General features: G+C 35.0%; 1 protein-coding gene across 11 annotated transcripts in view; it reads left to right on the top strand.

The window, feature by feature from the left end:
• The first annotated feature begins 329 nt into the window (after positions 1–329).
• The window catches only part of bzw2 (basic leucine zipper and W2 domains 2), a 33,711-nt gene continuing 12,629 nt past the window's right edge, over positions 330–21,411 (top strand). For 2 of the 11 annotated variants that reach the window (XR_012394505.1, XM_005159606.3), the window contains exons 1-3: positions 7,604–7,701; positions 7,874–7,944; positions 14,756–14,932. Coding sequence is in view for 7 of the 11 variants with exons in the window: in XM_005159606.3 (XP_005159663.1) it covers positions 7,881–7,944; positions 14,756–14,932 (241 nt within the window). In the remaining 4 variants the exon portion in view is untranslated. 11 annotated transcript variants of the gene reach the window in all.

Here is a 21,411-nt window from a genome sequence, read left to right as displayed (position 1 = left end):
TATCGACGTGAAAACACAGACCTCATAACACACATAGTACGCAATACCTAAAAAAAAAGAGAAAACGGCCTTGGTTCATACCATCTCGAAAACAGAAAATAGGGGAGGCTGGAAATCCGTGTGGCGTGATGCAAAAAACTGTAACGCCTATTTTAACATTTAAATAGCTATTTATTTGATTAAAGCAATTTGATATGAATAGCTGTTACAAATATTTATTTCAGAAATATTTTTATGATTTACTGCACTAGTGCTATATTGCGCAAACTACCCCTCTCGATAGTAGATCGGTCCAGCTGTACTTAACTTGCCTGCTCAAATTGTCGCGTGAGATATACTGCGAGAAGCTGTGCTCAACATCCTCACAGGCAGAATCACAGACAGGTAAATACATACAACCACAAGATAAAATCTTAATAAATATTTCAGTTAGCCTAATTAGAGTAAGAAGTCTTCTACCTCTCATGCTTCGTCTGAGCTGTAGCTATGCTTATGAGCTTTTATGGGTTGAAACCTAACCTGAAAAGTGAAGGATTAAGTACATGTACAAAAATGCTACATTGTAACCCGGCGGTGGCATTTCACTACAGATAAAAGCGGAATACCTGGTTTTCTGTGAAGTCTGATTGTAATTATTTTTGAGCATTTTTTTGCCTGTGTTATCCAAAGATGTGTGTGGGCAAAGATGTAGTGCGTAATACTTCATTTAAGTGCCAGCAGCACTGAGACAAGTGGAGTAAATCACAGGTCAACAGTTTGACATATTAATAATATATAGTAATAACAACGCAAGGTTATTTTTACTAACTTACTGTAATAACATAGGCTACATACAGCTTAACATTTGAAAGGTTTGTGTGTATCTTTTAGAATGAATGTTGTTTTTTCTTTCAGTGAAAGTAAGGACTATTTTAGCATGATTTACAAATGATACCAACTAAAATGTCTTTCAGTGTAACAACAGTTAATTTACCTAATAGAATATATTTCAAGACTATTATTAGGATCATAGAGCTAATTAGTTGTAATTGTAAAATACATATTAGTTGTAATTTTACATTTCTTTATATCAGCAGCACTGTCATTCAAACTGCAACTGTTTACTTGTACGTATCTCTCCCTCTCTTTATTTTTTATGTTTTAATAAATACAGGTCTGAATGAGCTTGTAATACAGGTCAGGATAAGTTTTTTGTTTTACTTTTATGTCAATATGACACTGAATGAAGACATTTTCTCCACCCATATTTTGATATTTCATTCTCGAATAAGTTTTTTTTTAAAAAAAAACATTTAAGGTTTAATATGCTTTCTATACTGTGATGTGGACTTCGAATTGGAACATCTCATTATTGACATTATTTTAGCTTTTTAGCTTGAATGTCAGGTTAAAATTTACAATGCAAAATGTAACAAGTAATTGTCTTCATATAATATAAAATAGCTTTTCATCTTTAAATAAATTAATAAATCTGTCTAGTGATTTGTGTAAACTAATACATATTTTAGGATATATCGTGTAAATTCAACACTTCGTAATCTTTCCTGGTATACATACATATTTCTAAAGGAGCTCTTAACATGAAATTCATACAAATTTTGGTAAAAACCGAAACAATCCACGAAAAAAAAAATCTAACTAATTAGTTATGTGCAAATTATGTAGTGAAGGACAAAAGGAGAAAGCACTGAACTACTAAAATGTATTTAAAACTTTTATATTAAGGCTTTTTGGTAATGACAATTTCAAGACGCCCTTTGTTTGGAGTATTAAGTTGCATTCATTGCTGAGGTGTGATTATTATTATTTTGTTCCCTTTTCCCCAGACTTCAAAAGAGCCATTTAAACCTTGACGGTTCTGTGGGTCTTCAAATCTTGACGGCTCTGTGTGATCTTTAGTTCTTATTTTCTGTTGGATTCAGATCAGGTGATTGGCTGGGCCATTCTAGCTGCTTTATTTTCTTTTTTGAAGCCAGAAAGGTTCTTTGTTTTTGGGAACATATTCTTCCTGTAATGTCCAACCTGATTTCATCTTCATCATTTGGTCATTTTAGTGTTGGAACTTGAGCAACTAATATTAATTTACAGTGACTTGTGGATAGGGTTGATTTCTAACTGCTGAGAGATTTCAGCTGCTGTCTGGGTTTTCCATGCCTTTTTACCTTTTCCCTTTCTTTATGTGATCAAACAATTTCCCTGTGTGATTAATTTCTATTACACAAAACTTAATTTCTACATTTATAAATCTTTTATGTATAGATTACTTTGGTTGTTTTCAACATCTGGTGAAAATTTCAAGTCAACATACTGTATGTTTTTAGAGAAAATGATGATAGATTCAATAGTTTTTTTTTTTACCCACGGTATATATTTAAACACTATCAAAGCCACTGTTCTTTGCTGTGTCTCAAAACCTCATTCCGACTTTGAATCCAGGTTGCATTCTCTTCCAGGAATGCCACAGCCTGTGTGTTATTCTTGGCACTGAAGTACTTATAAATTGGCACCGGCGACACTAGCTAAAGAGTGTGTCATGGAACGTTAAAACATACATTTACATTGTAAAAAAATATCTTGCCTTACATTTTTTATTTGAATCAAATTAACTTTTCTAGTCATCTCAACTTACATCAATCACACTGACTAAAAATATTACAATTAACTTCATAACTTATTAAAACAATTTCATTCATTTTCCTTCGGCTTAGTCTTTAATTTATCAGGGTTTGCGACAGTGGAATGAACTGCCAACTATTCCAGCATATGTTTTACGTAGCGGATGCCCAGAGCCGCAACCCAGTACAGGGAAACACCCTTACACTCTCACATTCTTACACAAACTCATACATTATTGCCAATTTACTTCAATTCACTTATAGCGCATGACTTTGGACTGTGGGGGAAACTGAAGCACCCGGAGGAAACCCAAGCGAACACGGGGAGAACATGCAAACTCCAACTGGGTCAGCCAGGACTCGAACCAGTAACCTTCTTGTGTTGAGGCGATAGTGCTAACCACTGAGCCACCATGCTGCACTAAAATTATTTAAAACAACATAAAAATATTTGCTGTTTTTACTTTTAGTCACTACATTTTTACAGTGTATAAAGTGGTTGCGAGGTCCAATGCAATATTTGTTTTGTTCCTAGTTTAATTGATTTTATAATTAAAAATGCCAATTGTGCTCTACGAGAAAGGCACTTAAATGGAAGAGCTTGGTTCAATTAGCAGTGTGATGCATTAAATGGAAAGTTATTTTCAGTGATTCTGATTGTTTCGTAAGACTCACACACTCCCCTGTGAGAGTGTTGTAATCTAATTATGACCCTGCTCTGACTCTCCCAAGTTTTTACACATTTTCCTGCAGCCTTTGAGATGTTGTGCTCTGGAAGGTCTTCTTTAGAACTGTTGTAAGGCAATCGGTGTTGAAATGTAATAAGATTGGTTGGGTGACAATCAGCTAAATCATCTCCTTTGTGAGCTCGTCCCTGGTGAGCGTGGTTGTTGATATCATTTATAAAGCACACGGGACTCACACATGAGTACGTATTGTTCAGTGCTGCATGAAAGGACTTGGTGTTAGAAACTCATGAGCCGTGGTGCACAAAACAGTTGTTCTGATTTTAATACATAAATAACATTGTAATTACATTGAAATAACAATGTATCAGCTGCAGGTTTGAGGACGTAGCACAGAAAGAGAGGCTCTGTTTGAGTGCAAATGTTTTTAGATCTGTGAATTTATTATCTGAATGTATTGTTTATTTGTGCTTCTTACAATACAAAATATTCCACAGCACCAAAACATTCAACCCGGGCTCATTGTGGAAACGTAGCCCCGCGGACGTTTCTGCGGACCGCGATTTACGTCCCGGGAGGTACGTATTCGAGCGTTTTTTTGTTTTCGGGGATCCGAAAACGGGGTCGAAATCGAAGACGAGGGCTTTTGCTTTTTTTTTTTTTTTTTCCCGATCCGGCGGCTTTTCGCGTGAGAACGGCGCGGGCGCGAACGCTGCCGGATCGGGAAAAAAAAAAAAAAAAGCAAAAGCCCTCGTCTTCGACCGCGTTTTCGGATCCCGCCGCGTTCTTGCCCTTATTTTCCGGATTCCATTTTTCGTCTTACCTGATTTCTGGAACCCGCTGTTCCCCGGACTCGATCCCGGTTGTCGTCCACCGCGGCCGGCTCCGGCTCCTCCTCCTCCTCCTCCTCCCGGGCCTCCGCTCCGCCGACGCAACGCTGTGAGCTAGGCGGACAAACTGATTGCGCCGGGAAAGCCCTCCACTCGGAGGCGAGCCGTCGGCCGGCGAGCGCGAAGAGGAGGGGCGGAGCGGCGCCACACCGCCCCGCAGCGTTCGCTCGAAAAAAACCAAACGCGGCCTTTACGTTCCTCCGGCCACGTAAATCGCGATCTCCAGAAACGTCCGCGGGGCTACGTTTCCAGAATGAGCTTGGGTTAAAAACATTTCAAATGCTTAGGAATGCTAGTTTTTATATCTCTGAATTGTAATTAATGAATTTAATTTATTAATTTATTTATGTATTAAGTTAGTTAGATTATTTTGTTGTTTTTATTGTATTTAATCACAACAGACCAGTAGTTAGCACTGTCGCCTCACAGCAAGTAGGTCGCTGGTTTGAGTCCAGGCAGGGTCAGTTGGCATTTTTGTGTGGGGTTTGCATGTACTCTGTATGTCCGCGGGATTTTCCTCCGGGTTCTCCGGTTTCCCCAACAGTTCAAAGACATGCTATTTAGGTGAATTTAATAAACTAAATTGGCCGTAGTGTATGAGTGTGTATGGATGTTTCTTAATGCTGGGTTGCAGCTTGAAGGGCATCCGCTGTGTAAAACGTATGCTGGATAAGTTGGCGGTTCATTTCGCTATGGCGACCCCTGATAAATAAAGGGACTAAGACGAAGGAAAATGAATAATCACAACAGTCACATTTATTTTAAATGTTTCTTTTTTTTATAACATTTGATATTTTAATTTGATGCTCTGGAAATATTTTTTTCGGAGTTAGATTTGCTTTGACAATTGTTTGTTGAATAGAAAGTTGAAACAAAAAATTCTTGGAAACTTTTTTATATTTAGATTAGCAAAATAAAAAAAATAAATGTTCAATGTTTTGTAATAACATTGTAGATCCTACTATTGGAAAGTTATTGCCTTTTCTTATTTGAATTAAATACATTTTAAATTATTTTAATTTTTTCTTTTCATTTTATTTATGTTGACCTTGTAATTTGTTTATTTCAGTCTTTTTATTGCTGTTTTGTATGACAAAAACAGTAAACAGTAATATTGTCCATTGTTAATCCCATCCCCTAACCCCTCATTCAAGAACTCAATAAACAAAACAAGAAAAATAAATAGAATTATTCTTTAAATGTTATATATTTAAATTAGTTATACATAAATACCAAATTAAGTACATTATAAGCACATAACATCAGTGAATAATAGCGATATACAAAATTAAATTAATTAATAATAATAATAATTATAGATAATTAATAATATAATAGTTTTAAAAAATCTTTAACAAGAGTGACACGGTGGCTCAGTAATTAACGATGTCGCCTCACAGCAAGAAGGTCGTGGTTTGAGCCTCGGCTGGGTCAGATGGCATTTATGGGTCTACTCACACTATGCCATCCGTCCCGTGCCCAGGCCCGTTTCCCGGATAAGAAGTGTGAGTGCGATGAATCGGGTTCAAGCACGGTTCACTTGGCCGGCCCTGGCCCGGTTGGAAGAGGTGGGCCTGAGCCCGGTTCACTTGGGCTTTGTGTGTGAGTGCAAAACGCGCCAAAGCCTGAAACTGAAAGTGAGACGTGACTTTTAAGGGACTGTTTCATATGGATTTATTAATCATTATTACTGTTCAGTGAACGCAAACTGCCGTGGTTTATTAAAGACGCAAACCCCTCACAGCACTACAGCTGCGCGGCTTCAGCAGACCTCCTCATTCCTGCAGCACGAGAGCTTTATGATTGTTTATGAGCGCCAAAAGTGGCGGATCTGTTCTGCGAAATATCTGACTGCGTGTCCCCGCATCCCTAAGGACTGTTTGGCGAAATATTTGACGGCATATCAAACGACTGAAACGATATAACTAGAGAAATCTCCACTGTGCTGCTGAGTGAGAGAGCGTTTCTCACTGAACAGCGCAGCGACGATGACGTAAGCGTGCCGAAGCCCGTTTGTGGTGTGAGCGCGGGCCGTCGGTAGAGACGGGAGGGGGGACAAGCGTGCTTTGCCCCGGTTCGAGGCAACTGTACCTAGTGTGAGTACGGCCTATGTGTGGAGTTTGCATGTTCTCCCTGTGTTCACGTAGGGTGCTCCGGTTTCTCTTACGGTCCAAAGACATGTGATATAGGTGACTTGAATAAACTAATTATTCGTAGTGTAGAAATGTGTGTGTATGGGTGTTTCCCAGTACTGGGTTGTGGCTGGAAAGAGCATCCGATTTATAAAACATGTGCAGGAATATTTGGCGCTTCATTCTGCTGTGGTTACCCTCGAAATAGAAACTAAGCCGAAGGAAAATAAATGAATGGAAAGGCTCCACGGCACCAAAATTTCAAATGTTTATGGATGCTAGCTTAATTTTTTATGTTTAAATTTTTATTTTATTTATTTATTTATTTATTTATTTATTGTATTATTGGTTAGGATAAATTGTATTTTATTTATTTATTATTTTACTTTTTTTTTAGGGATTTTCACCTTTCATATATAGGAGAGTAGAGATTATTGACACGAAAGCAAAGGGAGCAGAGAGAGGGAAGAGATTGGCTTAGGACCACGAGGTGGGATTCTAACTCGGGTCGCCGTGAGTGCATGTGTCGACACACTAACCACTACACCACTGGCGCCGACTAAGTTTTTTCTTTTAATGGAAACAGCTGCATTTATTTGAAAGTTGTATTTTTTTAAATAACATTTGATATTAATTTGGTGCTCTGGAAATATTTCTTAATGTTGCATTTGATTCAGAATTCTTTGATTAATAGAAAGTAAAATAAAATAAAAAACTTGGAGACTTGGTGAAATATTTTTATTAGCAAAATAAAAAAAAAATTAATAACACTATAGATACTACTTGTAAAGTATTCACCCTGTCTTACTTGAATTGTTATATATTTTGGATTTATTTATTACATTTACAATTTGCATATTTGCTTTTATTTATCCTATTGTTTTGCAAATCCTTGTCATAAGTTTATAAAATCTTAACTTGCACACTCAAAGTCATTTAAAGTGTTAATAAAATGTTGAGACCGCTGAATAAAAGGAAGATTTTGTTTGTGTACGCATGTGTATCATTGAATGTTTTTTACTTGCGCACACACATATGCGCGCACACATATGCGCGCACACACACACACACACACACACACACACACACACACACACACACACACACACACACACACACACACACAAAGAAACAGAGGGCTGTAAGCTGTGATCAGACATGTCCTTGCTGTAATACGACACGTGTCCCAGGCCTGGGTGACTGAAGTTTACACTGTCGGGGATGAGCCCCTCTATATTTAGCACGGGGCAGCGAAAGGCTTGCCGGTGCACTGGCTTTCTGCTGGAACACACACTGCGCTGGTGAAACCTCTCAGCTGATGAGCTTTTAGATCGCTAGATTTTTTTTCCTCCGAGCACAGTGTGCTATTATAAACAAGGTGTGTGAGTGAAGGATGTAGTGTTGGAAGATGTGTTGGGTGAAGCACACATTAATGTGGAAGGAGTTGTTTTTGTTGTGTTGTATTTAAATGTTTTGTTCATAAATGGATCTGAGATGTAAATGTCTTTGTTGCTAATTTGAATGTATTTTTATGTCTTTTGCATGTGAAGGACTTTTATGAATACCGGTAAGCAACAGAAGCCAGTGCTTACAGGCCAGCGGTTTAAGACCAGGAAAAGGGGTGAGTCACATTTAACACTCTAATTTTTTTGACATTTAAAAGGGATCGTTCACTCAAAAACTATTCTGTTTTTACACTTGTTCACACACAAGTGTTACATTTAGACCTGTTCCAGTTTTAGTTTCTTCCTTTTGTTAAACACAAAATGAAGATATTTGGAAGAATGTGAATGGAAACCAGCTGCCATTCCTAGTATTTGTTTTTCATTTTACCATGGATGTCAGTGGCTTCCATGATTCTTCAGAATATCTTTTGTTTTCGAAAGATAAACAAAGCTCATAAACTACTCATGAAACTACCTGATGGTGAGTATTTGGTGAATAATTGTTGTAATATGGCATAACTGTCCATTCATGTAATTCAAATACAAGTTGATTACCACAGAAAATACCAGTTTTGAACAAAAAACAACAGTTTTGAAAATCGTACACGTACAGAAGCACAAACACACTTTAGATGTGCACCCTGCTAAGGTACACACATGTTGCAAACACTCACTCAGCAAACCAGTGGCAAGAGTCTCAATTCATGTTCCATTAATAGCTTGTTTGTGTGCTACTGTGTACTTCATGTCCTACACAATACTGGGACTTGTGCATACTCTCTGGCGTTGCGCTCTTTTATCTTAGCATTTCAATCTCAGAGTTACAGGTCAGGGTTTTTGCGGGTCTTAAAATGTCTTGATAAGATTTTCCACAATTCAGTGCTGTTAAATGGTCTTAAATCAGAGACTTGAGGACATATTTCATTCCCAAAAAAGACAATTCACTGTTAATTTAGCAAAAACTACATTCGTGGATGATTTATAGAATGCATGTCTTTTTTTTAACATCACTTTGCACAAAAAAATGACGTTTGATGTTTGTTAAAACTACTTTACTAAATACAGGGAGTCCGCAGGGTCTTAAACAGTCTTAAAATGTTTTAAATTTTAAAAGCTAAGTTTTAGGCCTTAAAAAGTCTTAAATCTACTGAAATGTTGTAATATTTTTAAACAGGTCTTAATTTTCCTTTGTTCCTGTGTGTGCTTGTTAAGTGTGACGTCACACGAATCGGCTTCCGGGTCTAAGCGCTCTATTAAACTGTATTGGGAGACTCATCAAATAGTAATAATAAGTACTTACAAAACGCTGTAATACTTTCGAAAATCACGATCACTATATATATATATATATATATATATATATATATATATATATATATATATATATATATATATATATATATATATATATATATATATATATATATATATATGTATATATATATATATATATATATATATATATATATATATATATATATATATATATATATATATATATATATGTATATATATGTATATATATGTATATATATATATATATATATATATATATATATATATATATATATATATATATATATATATATATGTATGTATGTATGTATGTATATATATATGTATATATATATATATATATATATTTATATATATATATATATATATATATATATATATATATATATATATATATATATATATATATATATATATATATATATATATATATCCATGCCTATCCGATGGCCAGAAAGTGATAAATTTTTTATAATTTTTTTTAAATATTTGTGTTTGTGATGCAGCTAGTCCAGAGACTGTTGTGTACACTATAAAATTCACTTTAATGTAGTACAGGACTAAAAAGTCATAAATGAAGTCCATAAATGAATATTTTCTCAATTCAAATGAGTGGCGGCTTGGACCTGGAACAGTATTCCAGACATCACCGAAACGTCACGATTTAAGAAGCGGATAGCTACCCAATCTGACCATTAACACCCATACAATCCACCAAAAATCCCAATCTCAATGAAACTTTTACCTTTTTATTTAAAATTAGCCTTTTATTACTTTCTTTACAGTAACATTTGTTTGACCTTTATTTTTTATTATTGAATTATTATTATTGTTGACTGAAGCACTTGACAGCTATGTGTTGTTCTATTCTTGTAAATTGAAATATTTGAAAATTAATAAAAATATTCAAACAAAATTTTTATTATTATTGTATTATTAAATGTATTGAATTTTAGTCATTTTTGGTAGGGCAAGTCCTTAGCATTTAGCCTTGTATAAATCTAAAATTTTATTCATAATAGTCTTAAAAAATGTCTTAAAGTCTTAATTTTAACTTGGCGAAACCTGCAGAAATCCTGAAAAAACTAAATTAAGCTAAACCAACAGTTATTGTTTTTTTTGTTTGTTTGTTTGTTTGTTTGTTTTTGGAGGGACTTAATTGTTTTTTGTTCAATCCATTTATATCGATTAAAAAGTAATACCACGTTAACTTAATTCCTTCATGATGTTCTAACACAAATCGATTGTGAAGCCAGCATTTTTCACAGTGTGAGTCACACAAAGGCAATTAATTAATTGATCACAATAAATCTTTGAAAGAAACAGAACATTTTCAACATTTTTACTTTTAAAATGTCTGATTTGCAAATAAAACATTCTTTTGAAAAATTCTTTTTGGTTCCTTTTAGAAAATTAAATGAAATTAAAAGTCTGTACGTTTTCACTAGGTTTAGATAAAAGATTAGTTAATTCACTTTGTATGTTTTAGAATTTCTGACTAGGTCATTTTTGAGATTTTGGGCTTTTTGTCTTTTCATAAAGTGTTATTGTTTTTCAATCAAATCAAAAGAAAGAATCCAAAATCGCATTTAAAGGGATATTTGACCCAAAAATGAAAATGTACTCACTGTCTACTCACCCTTAAATTGATCCAAACCCTTAAATTATGGCCTATGTCAAAAACAAAACAACAAATTTTGAAGAAAGCTGACATTTTTATTCCATTAATCTCTACTCTAGCAGCACTTGCATACACCAAACTTTTGGTTTAATCATATTTGTATTCTGAATTTTTTTACCTGAAGAGAATTTGTTCATGCATAATTTGCCCGAAAGTATACAATATTTAGTATGCAAATAAATTAATTAAAAATGAATTGTTTTTTTCTGGATTTTCATAACATTGATAGATAGTGTGGGTGTGAATGAGTGTGTATGGGTGTTTCCCAATTGGTAGCTGGTTGCTGGTAGCTTTAATAACAAAATTGCATGTATGTTTTCATTGCATGACTGTGCATTTTTTTAAATCAAGTACCACAATGTTCTACTGAAGAAATATGTCACATTAAAGACAAAATAACAGTACATTTTAGATTTTTTGGGTGAACTATCTATTTGTATTTACAGAATCATGGCAAAAAATGTTGCATGCACTACAAACAAATATCTGCACTTTTCAAATCAAGAAAAATTTACTAATTTTGCTAAATTTATCTTTGAGAATTTGTTTATTAATTAAAATGAGCTCAACAAAAAAAAGTCATGAGATTTTTGGAGAAACTAAATTGTTTTGAGTTTAATCCCTAAAAAATCTCAAGAATTAAATTATTAATTAAAATTCTACTTAAATTAAGTAGTTTGAACAAGCAACAACATCATTTTGTCTGAGTTTATGTAAATGGGTAAAAATGACTTTTTTTCGTTTGATTTAAGTTTATTCCATTGAGTGAATTCATTGGTAGATATTTGTTGTTGTTTTTAACATATAGATGCTTTTATTTCATTCATTTTACAGAAAATTTGTGTTCTTGTTTTGCTTTCAAAGTAAAAGTATATTAATGTAAGGATTTGTAGACATTTGGAAAACACAAGAATAGAACATGTTACTGTAATACTGTTTTAATTTTAAATCTGATGTAAATCATCACTGAAGTCTTAAGTGTTAGATGATGCTTCATAAATTATGTTTATATGATTATTTCTGTCCTTTTGTTTATTTTATTTTATTTTATTTTATGAATGAAAGTTTAAAAGAACATCATTTACTTGAAATCTTTGTAACGTAATTTCTTAACTGAGACTTCATCTATCCGTGCTGAAAAACAAAATAAAAAAAAAATCTTTCAGACCTCATACTTTTTAATACAAAAGTTAATACAAAAATACAAAGAGTATTTTACAGTACGTTGATTTACTGTAATTGATAAAGGTAGGGTTTTAAATTGAATCTCTTATGTAGGTGTATGATATGGGTGAAAGGGCATAACGTTAGACATGGCGGACAGCTTAGGAACGTTACTTAATAGGTTTTGACTGTGACAAATGTGAGGGCGTTTTCAACAGGGCATTAGCGTTATGCTTGGCTGGCTTGCGTGGTAGGTGTGACTGGCTCTTCAAATGTGAGATCTCACAGGAAGACACTCAACATGCTCTTTTACTGTGTGCTATAATCAGATTATGTAGCCAGCAGCGAGGCAAGGGAACTCATTTACATAATAGTAGGTATAAGTGTACATATTTCTGTATGTGACCACCTGCTTCGTTATCAGAGGGATAAAAACCAGGGATTGACTCAAAAACATTTAACATTAGACACTACAGTCATGCATTTTTATGTAACTGTGTCAATTTTGAGATTTTGGGCATTCCGGCGTTTCATTTTTATTTATTTTTTCAGTCTAATGGAAAGAAAGAATCCAAAATACCATTTTAAAAGGATTATAGTGCCCAAACTTTAAATGTACTCACTATTTACTCACCTTTAATTGGTTCCAAACCATTGAGTTTTATCTTCTGTTGTGCACGAAATAACATATTTTGAAGAAAGCTGAGGTACGGTGGCTGTGTGGTTAGCACTCCTGCCTCACAACAAGAAGGTCACTGGTTCGACGCCCGGCTGGGTCAGTTGGCATTTCTGTGTGGAGTTTGCATGTTCTCTCCATGTTCACGTGGGTTTCCTCCGAGAGCTCCGGTTTCCCCCATAGTACAAAGATATTCATTCATTAATTTATTAATTTCTTTTGTTAATCTCGGGTCGCTACAGTGGAATGAACCGCCAACTTATCCAGCATATGTTTTACGCAGTGGATACCCTTCCAGCTGAAACCCATCACTGGGAAACACACACACTCATTCACACACTTGTACACTTCGGTCAATTTTAGCTTACCCAATTCACCTGTACCACATGTCTCTGGACTGTGGGGGGAAAACAGAGCACCCGGAGGAAACCCACGCTAACACAGGGAGAACATGCAAACTCCACACAGAAACGCCAACCGACCCAGCCGAGGCTCAAACCAGCAACCTTCTTGCTGAGGCGAACATGCTACCCACTGCGCCACCGTGTCACCTCCAAAGACATGCAGTATAGGTTAATTGAATGAACTAAATTGCCCGTAGTGTTTGAGTGTGTGTGTGAATGAGTGTGCATGGGTGTTTCCCAATACTGGGTTGCAGTTGGAAGGTCATCCGCTGTGTAAAACATATGCTGGAATAGTTGGTGGTTTATTCTGCTGTGGTGACTTCTGAAATAGAGACTAACCTGAAGGAAAATACATGTAGAAAGCTGAAAAAAAAATTCTTCAGCTCTGAGCAATAAATCTCCACTCTAGCAGCACGTACATACACTGAATTTTAGTTTTCATATTTGTATTCTGATGGTCTTTGCAGGGAGATTTGTTCATGCATAATTAATTTATTCTGGATTTTCACAGTATCACAGTATTTCACAGTGAAGTGATAAAAAAGAGATATTTCCCATATTCCTCCTGCAATAGCCCTTTACTGCAAAAAAAAGGCTTTTCTTACTTTTTCAGAAAAAAATAAGTCAAAATGAAGTAAGTTTCTCCTTACAATGAGCAAAATAATTAGCCAGTGGGGTAAGCAAAAAAATATGAAAAACGCAACATAGACTCATTCTGAAAATGTAGCCCTATACACGTTAATGTAGCCATAAGTTTGTATGGCTGCATTTTGTTTTTGAAACAAACCCTATGGGGCTTTATGACACCATTCCTTTTTGCACTACGCACTTACCTCCGTATTGATGGTTTTCCGGCTGTTACCAGTTTGTCCGGTTAGCTCGCCATGTACGTAGGTGGATTTGAGACACAATTCCAGAAAGTGGGTCAAACAAAAACAAGACAAAAAATTAAATAAGCAAGTAAATAACAGGGTGAGGATGTGGTAAATACCTGGCGAGAAAAATTATTTCTGGATTGCTTTTTAAAAACTGTCGGTTGGGTTTAGGGATGTGGGTGGGTGGGTCAATCGGTGCTTTTGAAAAAACTAGTGATTGAGTTTAGAGAAGGAGGAAGGTGGAATATCGGTCAGTTGGTCAGAGCAGGCACAAATGGCAGTTGCGAGAGAAATTTGAGGTCTCAAAAAGCGTACTCAGCGGCCTCTGGTGGATTCGTGAAAGCAAAAACTGCACAAATTATAGCTCCTGGTATGAATTTTGCGAACTCTAGAAATGCATATAGGGTTAAAGGGTATATAGAATGAGCCTAGTTTGAAAAAAAGACAGGTTTGTTTTGCTTGCCTCACTGACCAATTATTTTACTTGATTTAATGAAAATCTTGCTTAAATTTATCATTATTTTTTTGTTTGTTTTTTGAAAACAAGAAAAATTTATTTTTACTTATCTAGAAAATGCTAATTGATTTAAGATTTTTAGATATTTGGACTAGAAACAAGACCCAACATCTAAGCATTTTTTGTAGTGTTGACATGAAACAAGAACTTTGAACCTAACCATGTTTTTGTGCTGGAAACGTATGCAAATGCCTGCATTCATTTGCATTTAATTCATCATTTGCATATTGAAACTAACCATGCAAACATTGTTAACAGTCAACATGGGAAAGTATAGTGATTCTTGAATTTAAAGCATTGTATTCTTATTCTATCAGTAGTATACACTGAATTCTCTGTGATCATAATCCTGACTTGTTTTTTCTGTCTTCCAGATGAAAAGGAGAAGTTTGAGCCTACTGTTTTCCGAGACACAATTGTTCAGGGCCTCAACGAAGCAGGTGGTGATCTTGATGCTCTAGCCAAATTTCTGGATGTCACTGGGTCGAGACTAGACTACCGTCGCTATGCCGACACCCTGTTTGACATCCTCATTGCTGGGAGCATGCTGGGTGAGACCATTTAAATGACACTTAATACAACTGATTTCAATTATACTGCTATATTTTATTATTACAGAGACTAGCACTGCACAAAATAAATAAAAACTTACATTGTGATTATTAGTTTTTCTGCTAGTTATGCTGCTATTTAAAGGGGATTTTATATGCTGTGTTTTTTTAACAATCATTCTAAAGTGAGCTTTTTCCCTCTGAAGTGCATCTGCATACACAAAAAACAATCACTTTTCATGCTTGTTCAAAATACTTATTTAAAATAAATTGCAACAACACAATTCTTAAGTTTTTCTGGGGCAAATTAATTGTTTTTGTTTAATCCACATAAATTTGTAAAAAATGACTTGGGTAAATTAATTGATTTGTGTTGGGACAACATGAAGCAATTGTGTGGAACCTGGCAGTTTTTACAGTTAAAAAAAGCTGAAATATGATTAGTGTCTGGCTAAATCTTTGAGAAATAAAAAAAATGTTGGGGTAGCAAGTATACTTAAACTTACTATAAACAAGCGTATAAGTGAACTAGAGTTTGTTTTGTTGTTTTAAGTTTGCTATTATTGGCCACATTCGTAGTGTGTTAAAACTATTTTGTTTGACTATAAAATATTTATTAATATTTATTATGATTGTTATTAAATGGTTAAAAGTATAAACATTTATAAGTTGGCTGTAAAAATTATACCATTCTGTTAAATAAAGTAAATCGGGTGATAAAATAATAACTTGTTTAATTTAATATTGCAATACTAATATTTGTGTCTTAATGAGTAAAATAAATGACTATTTTTACATTTATTTGCTGAAACGGTGGTCTTTGGAAATTCATTTGTTGCATCTTATTGTCAACCCTGCACTTAAGTAGTCAAAAACTATATACAGACAAAATTAAATTATTACGCAAGGCTCCAGAAAATCAAGGTCTTACAAAGCGACAGCTTTTTTTTTTTTTTTTTTTTTACAACAAACAGAAACCCCATCCATCTTTTCTTTAGTAAACCAACAGCTTTAGCTCAAGTGTCAGTTTTCACATGCAAATAATTTACAAACTGCACTACCTCATCATTTATATTGAGCAATAATTTTATTTATTTATTTATTTGGACTATAAGGGCAGGAATAAATTGTAAGCTATCATGTATTTACAGTGCGCAGTAAAAAGCTGTATAATACAGCATATAATATAATATAGTATAAATGGTACTGGTAGTATAAACATATTACTTTAAGAAGTGTTCAATTAAACCACTGGTGAACCCAGAAGTTGCTGAGACTTTTTAGTATGTTGATGTACTTCCAACTGAAAGAGAATATTGATTAGAGGGTGGGGCTAACTTTTTCCACACCATTCCCTTGTAATTGATGGTAAGAGAGGTGTGGTCATCAATATTGCGGCTGAAGCCATTAAACTAACATCAAAAGAGAAGAATTGCCACTCCAAATGCAGAAGCAAATGGTCAGACTTTGAAGATTACCAAAACAAAGCATTTTCTTACTTTACCCTAAGGCCAACAATTAGGGCTGTGCTATATATAATTCCAGCATCGATACCACAATGTGCTAATATGCAATAGTATAATATGCCACATTGCAGAGTCTGCATTTTTGAGTTGTGACTATAATTAATCAGGAAATTGTTCAGAACACAAGAAAAGTTTTACTCTACTACAGTGAACAAATGTATTTTTAAGACGTGTGACTGTAAAATTCCTAGCTAATTTAAACCATTTGGCCACAATAAATTAAATTAAATTATTTAAATGTGTAGCTTTAACACAGATTAATTGTATTTTTTATTACAATAAAGACTACACAGTGTTATTTTACATTTGATTACATTGTTTGTTTACATTACACTGTTATTTTACATGTGTATTCATTTATGCTTGCGATTTGTTTATTATACTTTATAGTAAACACACTAACTACAAAATTATGAATGTACAATTATAAATTGTTTCCTAATATATACTTAAATCATCTTATAAAATGACATTACTATCACAATATATATTGCAAAAAAAACAACTAAATGTTGCAATATCAGACATTTACAATATCGCAGCTCATCTAACGATGTATGGTAGCAAAATAAACAACATAAATTTTGATTTTACATGGACCTTAATGTTAAACATAAAGGACCATTGATGTCTTATTCTCAATATAACAAGCATCATTTATAATGTACAAATTGATTAGTTAACAATTTTTAAACTCTAGTTCCGACTGTGGCATCCTTTGTGCTGTCAGTTCATGCAGAAACACTACCGTCTTTTAGTGGATTAGCAGAATAAGAGGTCATTAACTCACTCCCCCGTGACAGCAAGCAGTTTTACAACACTTGCAGCACATCTCCGGATCAAAGTGTTTAGTGCTGTTCCTCCAGGCCATCAACTTACAAATCCCACTGATGGTTAAAGATGAGGAATCTGCAACGTGATTTCTTTTTTTTCCTCCTGTTTCCGATGAGCTGTCAGAGCCAGTTGGAAATCTTCAGATCTTTTGCACATGAGCAGGCTGAGAGAGAGCGAGTGGGTGGTTTTCACTGTGGGACAGAAGCATTGCTGAATTTGGATGGAGCAGAAATGGGAAGGCAGAGTAGATGTGGAACCAAAGGCATATTATAGAGATTTTGGAGGCTGAGTGTGCATTCGTGTGTGTTGAATCATATGTATGTGAGAGGTCGTGAAGTATTTTTTTGGTGGAAGTTTAGAGAGTGTAGCTAGATTACAAGAAATTTCATTTAATTGCATACTAAGTTCTTGTTTTATTATATTGTATGTATTTATATATTTATGTTCAAGCTAATGCTGTGTATTAGCTGAAATCTGATGAAGATTTGATGCGTATGATACATTTGATCCAGGGGTTTTGATGAATTGTGACACTGGTCATTCATTCATTCATTTTCATACACTCTTACATTCACACACACTCGTACACTACGGCCAATTTAGTTTTTTCAATTTACCTATAGTGCATGTCTTTGGACTCTGAGGGAAACCGGAGCACCCAGAGGAAACACACACACGCACGCACGCACGCACACACACACACACACACACACACACACACACACACACACACAAACTCGTGAAAATCATCAAAGTCCTATGGTGTAGAATGATTTATGTTTCAATACAACTACTGAACGTGCAATACAACAATATTGTAATGCTTTGAGCCAAAAAAATGTAGAGGTCTTGCTAATTTTTTTATTTAATATGCTGGGCTTGAGTAGACTGGAGCTTGATTTTATCTTCAACGTACAGGGCAATATTACAACACAATAAAACACAATAATTCTATTAAAATACCGAATAATATGAAAATATTTATGATTTTGTTCAAATAATACATAAATTAGGGCGAAGCAGTAGCGCAGTAGGTAGTGCTGTCGCCTCACAGCAAGAAGGTCGCTGGGTCGCTGGTTCGAGCATTGGCTGGTTCAGTTGGCATTTCTGTTTGGAGTTTGCATGTTCTCCCTGCGTTCGTGTGGGTTTTCTCCGGGTGCTCCAGTTTCCCCACAGTCCAAAGGCATGCAGTACAGGTGAATTGGGTGGGCTAAATTGTCCGTAGTGTATGAGTGTGTGTGTTAATGTGTGTGTGGATGTTTCCCAGAGATGGTTTGCGGCTGGAAGGGCATCCGCTGTGTAAAAAACGTGCTGGATAAGTTGGCGGTTCATTTCGCTGTGGCGACCCCGGATTAATAGAGGGACTAAGCAGACAAGAAAATGAGTGAATGAATGAATAAATTAGAATAAATAAATTGAATAAATTAGGCACATGCCTTCAAATCAAATCACACTTTACTATGTTCAGCTTTAATATCACAGGAAAAATTGAATTTTAAAAATATAGAAAACTGTACTTTTATGATATAAATATTTCACAATTTGACTATTTTTGAGCAAATAAATGCTGTGTGAGTATGTGTTTGTGCATTTGTATGTGTACATACAGGATATGCATATGTATATACACAACGTGTGTGTGTGTGTGTGTGTGTGTGTGTGTGTGTGTGTGTGTGTACATTATATGATACTCGTAAATCTGTCGGCAGCAAAAGTTAATATTTAATTTCAATTGAAATATGGTAAGGGCGACACGGTGGCTCAGTGGTTAGCACTGTCGCCTCACAGCAAGAAGGTCTCTGGCTTGAGTCCCAGCTAGGCCAGTTGGCATTTCTGTGTGGAGTTTGTATGTTCTCCCCATGTTCGTTTGGGTTTCCTCCAGATGCTGCAGTTTCTCCCACAATCAAAAGACATGCGCTATAGGTGAATTGAATAAACTAAAATGGACATAGTGTGTGAATGAGTGTGTATGGGTGTTTCCCAGTACTGGGTTGTAGTTGGAAGGGTTTCCGCTGCATAAAACATATGCTGAATAAGTTAGCGGTTCATTCCACTGTGGCGACCCTCGATGAATAAAGGGACTAAGCTGAAGGTAAGTGAATGAATGAATAAACAGTGGTATTAAATAGTTTATTAGGTAAAAGTGTTTGATTGAATTATTTAAAAACTTATTTCACATAAATCTTTGTAAAAACATCATTGATATTACTTTTTTAAATTTCACTATAGACCCTCAATCACTCTGTGCACACTACGGGAATGTAAAACAATATAGTACACTACACTTGACTGTGTTATACTATATCACTGTGCACTGTGACAATTGGTGGTACATGTGATGGTGAGGACAGACTCCCCTCATTTTTGTAAAGTGCTCTGTGTGTATGGCCATACACAATTAATGCACATTACTTACTTATTACTACTAACTATATTAAAAAGTAAAAACAAATTAAAAAGGTTTATTCTGTGAGTTTGGTTAGGATAAGATGTATGCAATTGATAAAAATATATTCATTCCATTTTATTAGTAAATAATGTGATTCTATCATTACTATAGGTACTTAGCTTGTTGGCTGTCTGTAGACTTGGTTCAGTTTCACTGGTCGACATGTTTCCAGGATGGCACGGTCTCTGTCAACCCAATTACAGCTAAAAGGTTTACTCTGGCTTTATATAAAGCCCTCAGGACAGCGAGAGCGGAAGGACAGCAGCTTGGTCAAGCGTCCAGTCAACAATCAGATTACTCCATCTACAGTGTAAGCATAGCTGATGAGCAGAAGACTGCTGTTAAAATAGAGATTAAGCTCAAATCCACATCACTGGATTTCCCCAAGGTGACCTTTGCCCTTATAAATCCTTAACAAATACTGAACTCCGTGAAATTAGAGTGGATATATTAATGAATTATTGTGTTGTATTGTGTTGTAATATTGCCCTGTACATTGAAGATAAGATCTAGCTCCAATCTACTCAAGCCCAGCATATTAAATTTAAAAATTAGCAAGACCTCTACATTTTTTTTGGCTCAAAGCATTACAATATTGTTGTATTGCACGTTCAGTAGTTGTATTGAAACATAAATCTTTCTACACCATAGGATTTTGATCATTTTCACGTGTGTGTGTGTGTGTGTGTGTGTGTGTGTGTGTGTGTATTGTTGTGTTCTTCTGCAATATGTTTTGGTTCATATTGATCTTTATATGCCACTGAAGTTGATGTGGACTCTATTTAAGAATTACAGTGCAGCACCAAAATGATAATTAAATGTGCTTGTTTTTTTGCCACCGTCCTATAATATATAACAAATAATATATGTTGGGAGAAAGATTATATGTCAGTTGGTCATATTTGCAAGAGAAAACACAATGATTAAATAATCTTGTCATAGTAAGTCTTGGGTTAACAACTCACTGACTCAAAATTGAGTGAAGTGAAGTATATATTGACAAGTACCCTTACTCGAAATTGGTTCACTGCTTTTAACCAATCCAAGTGCACACACGCAAGTGAGACGTGAGCGTACACACACACAGTGTATAGGAGTAGTGGGCAGCTATTGGTTCCAGCGCTCGGGGAGAAATAAGTGGCTAGATGCCTTTCACAAAATGTTTCAAGTATTTATTGTTATGAATGATTTAACAAACATATGGGGAGCACAATCATTTTGTGAGCAAATGCGCACTTTTTGTCATATTCTCTTTTGCGCTTCATAGAAAAGCCGGTTTAATGATCTTATTATCTTATACTATCTGATTGTAGGATTGGAAATATTACATTGACCAATCAATGGATCAGTGGATCGACACTGTAATCTGCAGCAAATCTCTGAATGGGATCTAAAGTTGTTAACTCACCTGTGGATTAGCCCATAAGGCACTGCATTGTAATGTGCGTGGAGTACATTGAGAAACCATGTCATATTTTGGAGTGAAGGCAATACGCTGATTGAATTCAGTCTGAGTACAGAGGCTTATACTTCTTGAGCTCTTTCTTCACTGGATCACTTTATTTAGAAATAAACAACACAGACTCATTGGAAATGTTTGCTGTACTTTAGCATATGTTTGACTGCAGATTCTAGGGAAAATGAATGCTATAACGGGGCAGTGTCACTTT

This window comes from Danio rerio, chromosome 19, assembly GCF_049306965.1.
Source record: "Danio rerio strain Tuebingen ecotype United States chromosome 19, GRCz12tu, whole genome shotgun sequence".
Classification (NCBI taxonomy): Eukaryota; Metazoa; Chordata; class Actinopteri; order Cypriniformes; family Danionidae; genus Danio; species Danio rerio.
Note: the sequence above shows the minus strand (reverse complement) of the source record. Positions and strands in the feature narration are given on the sequence as shown.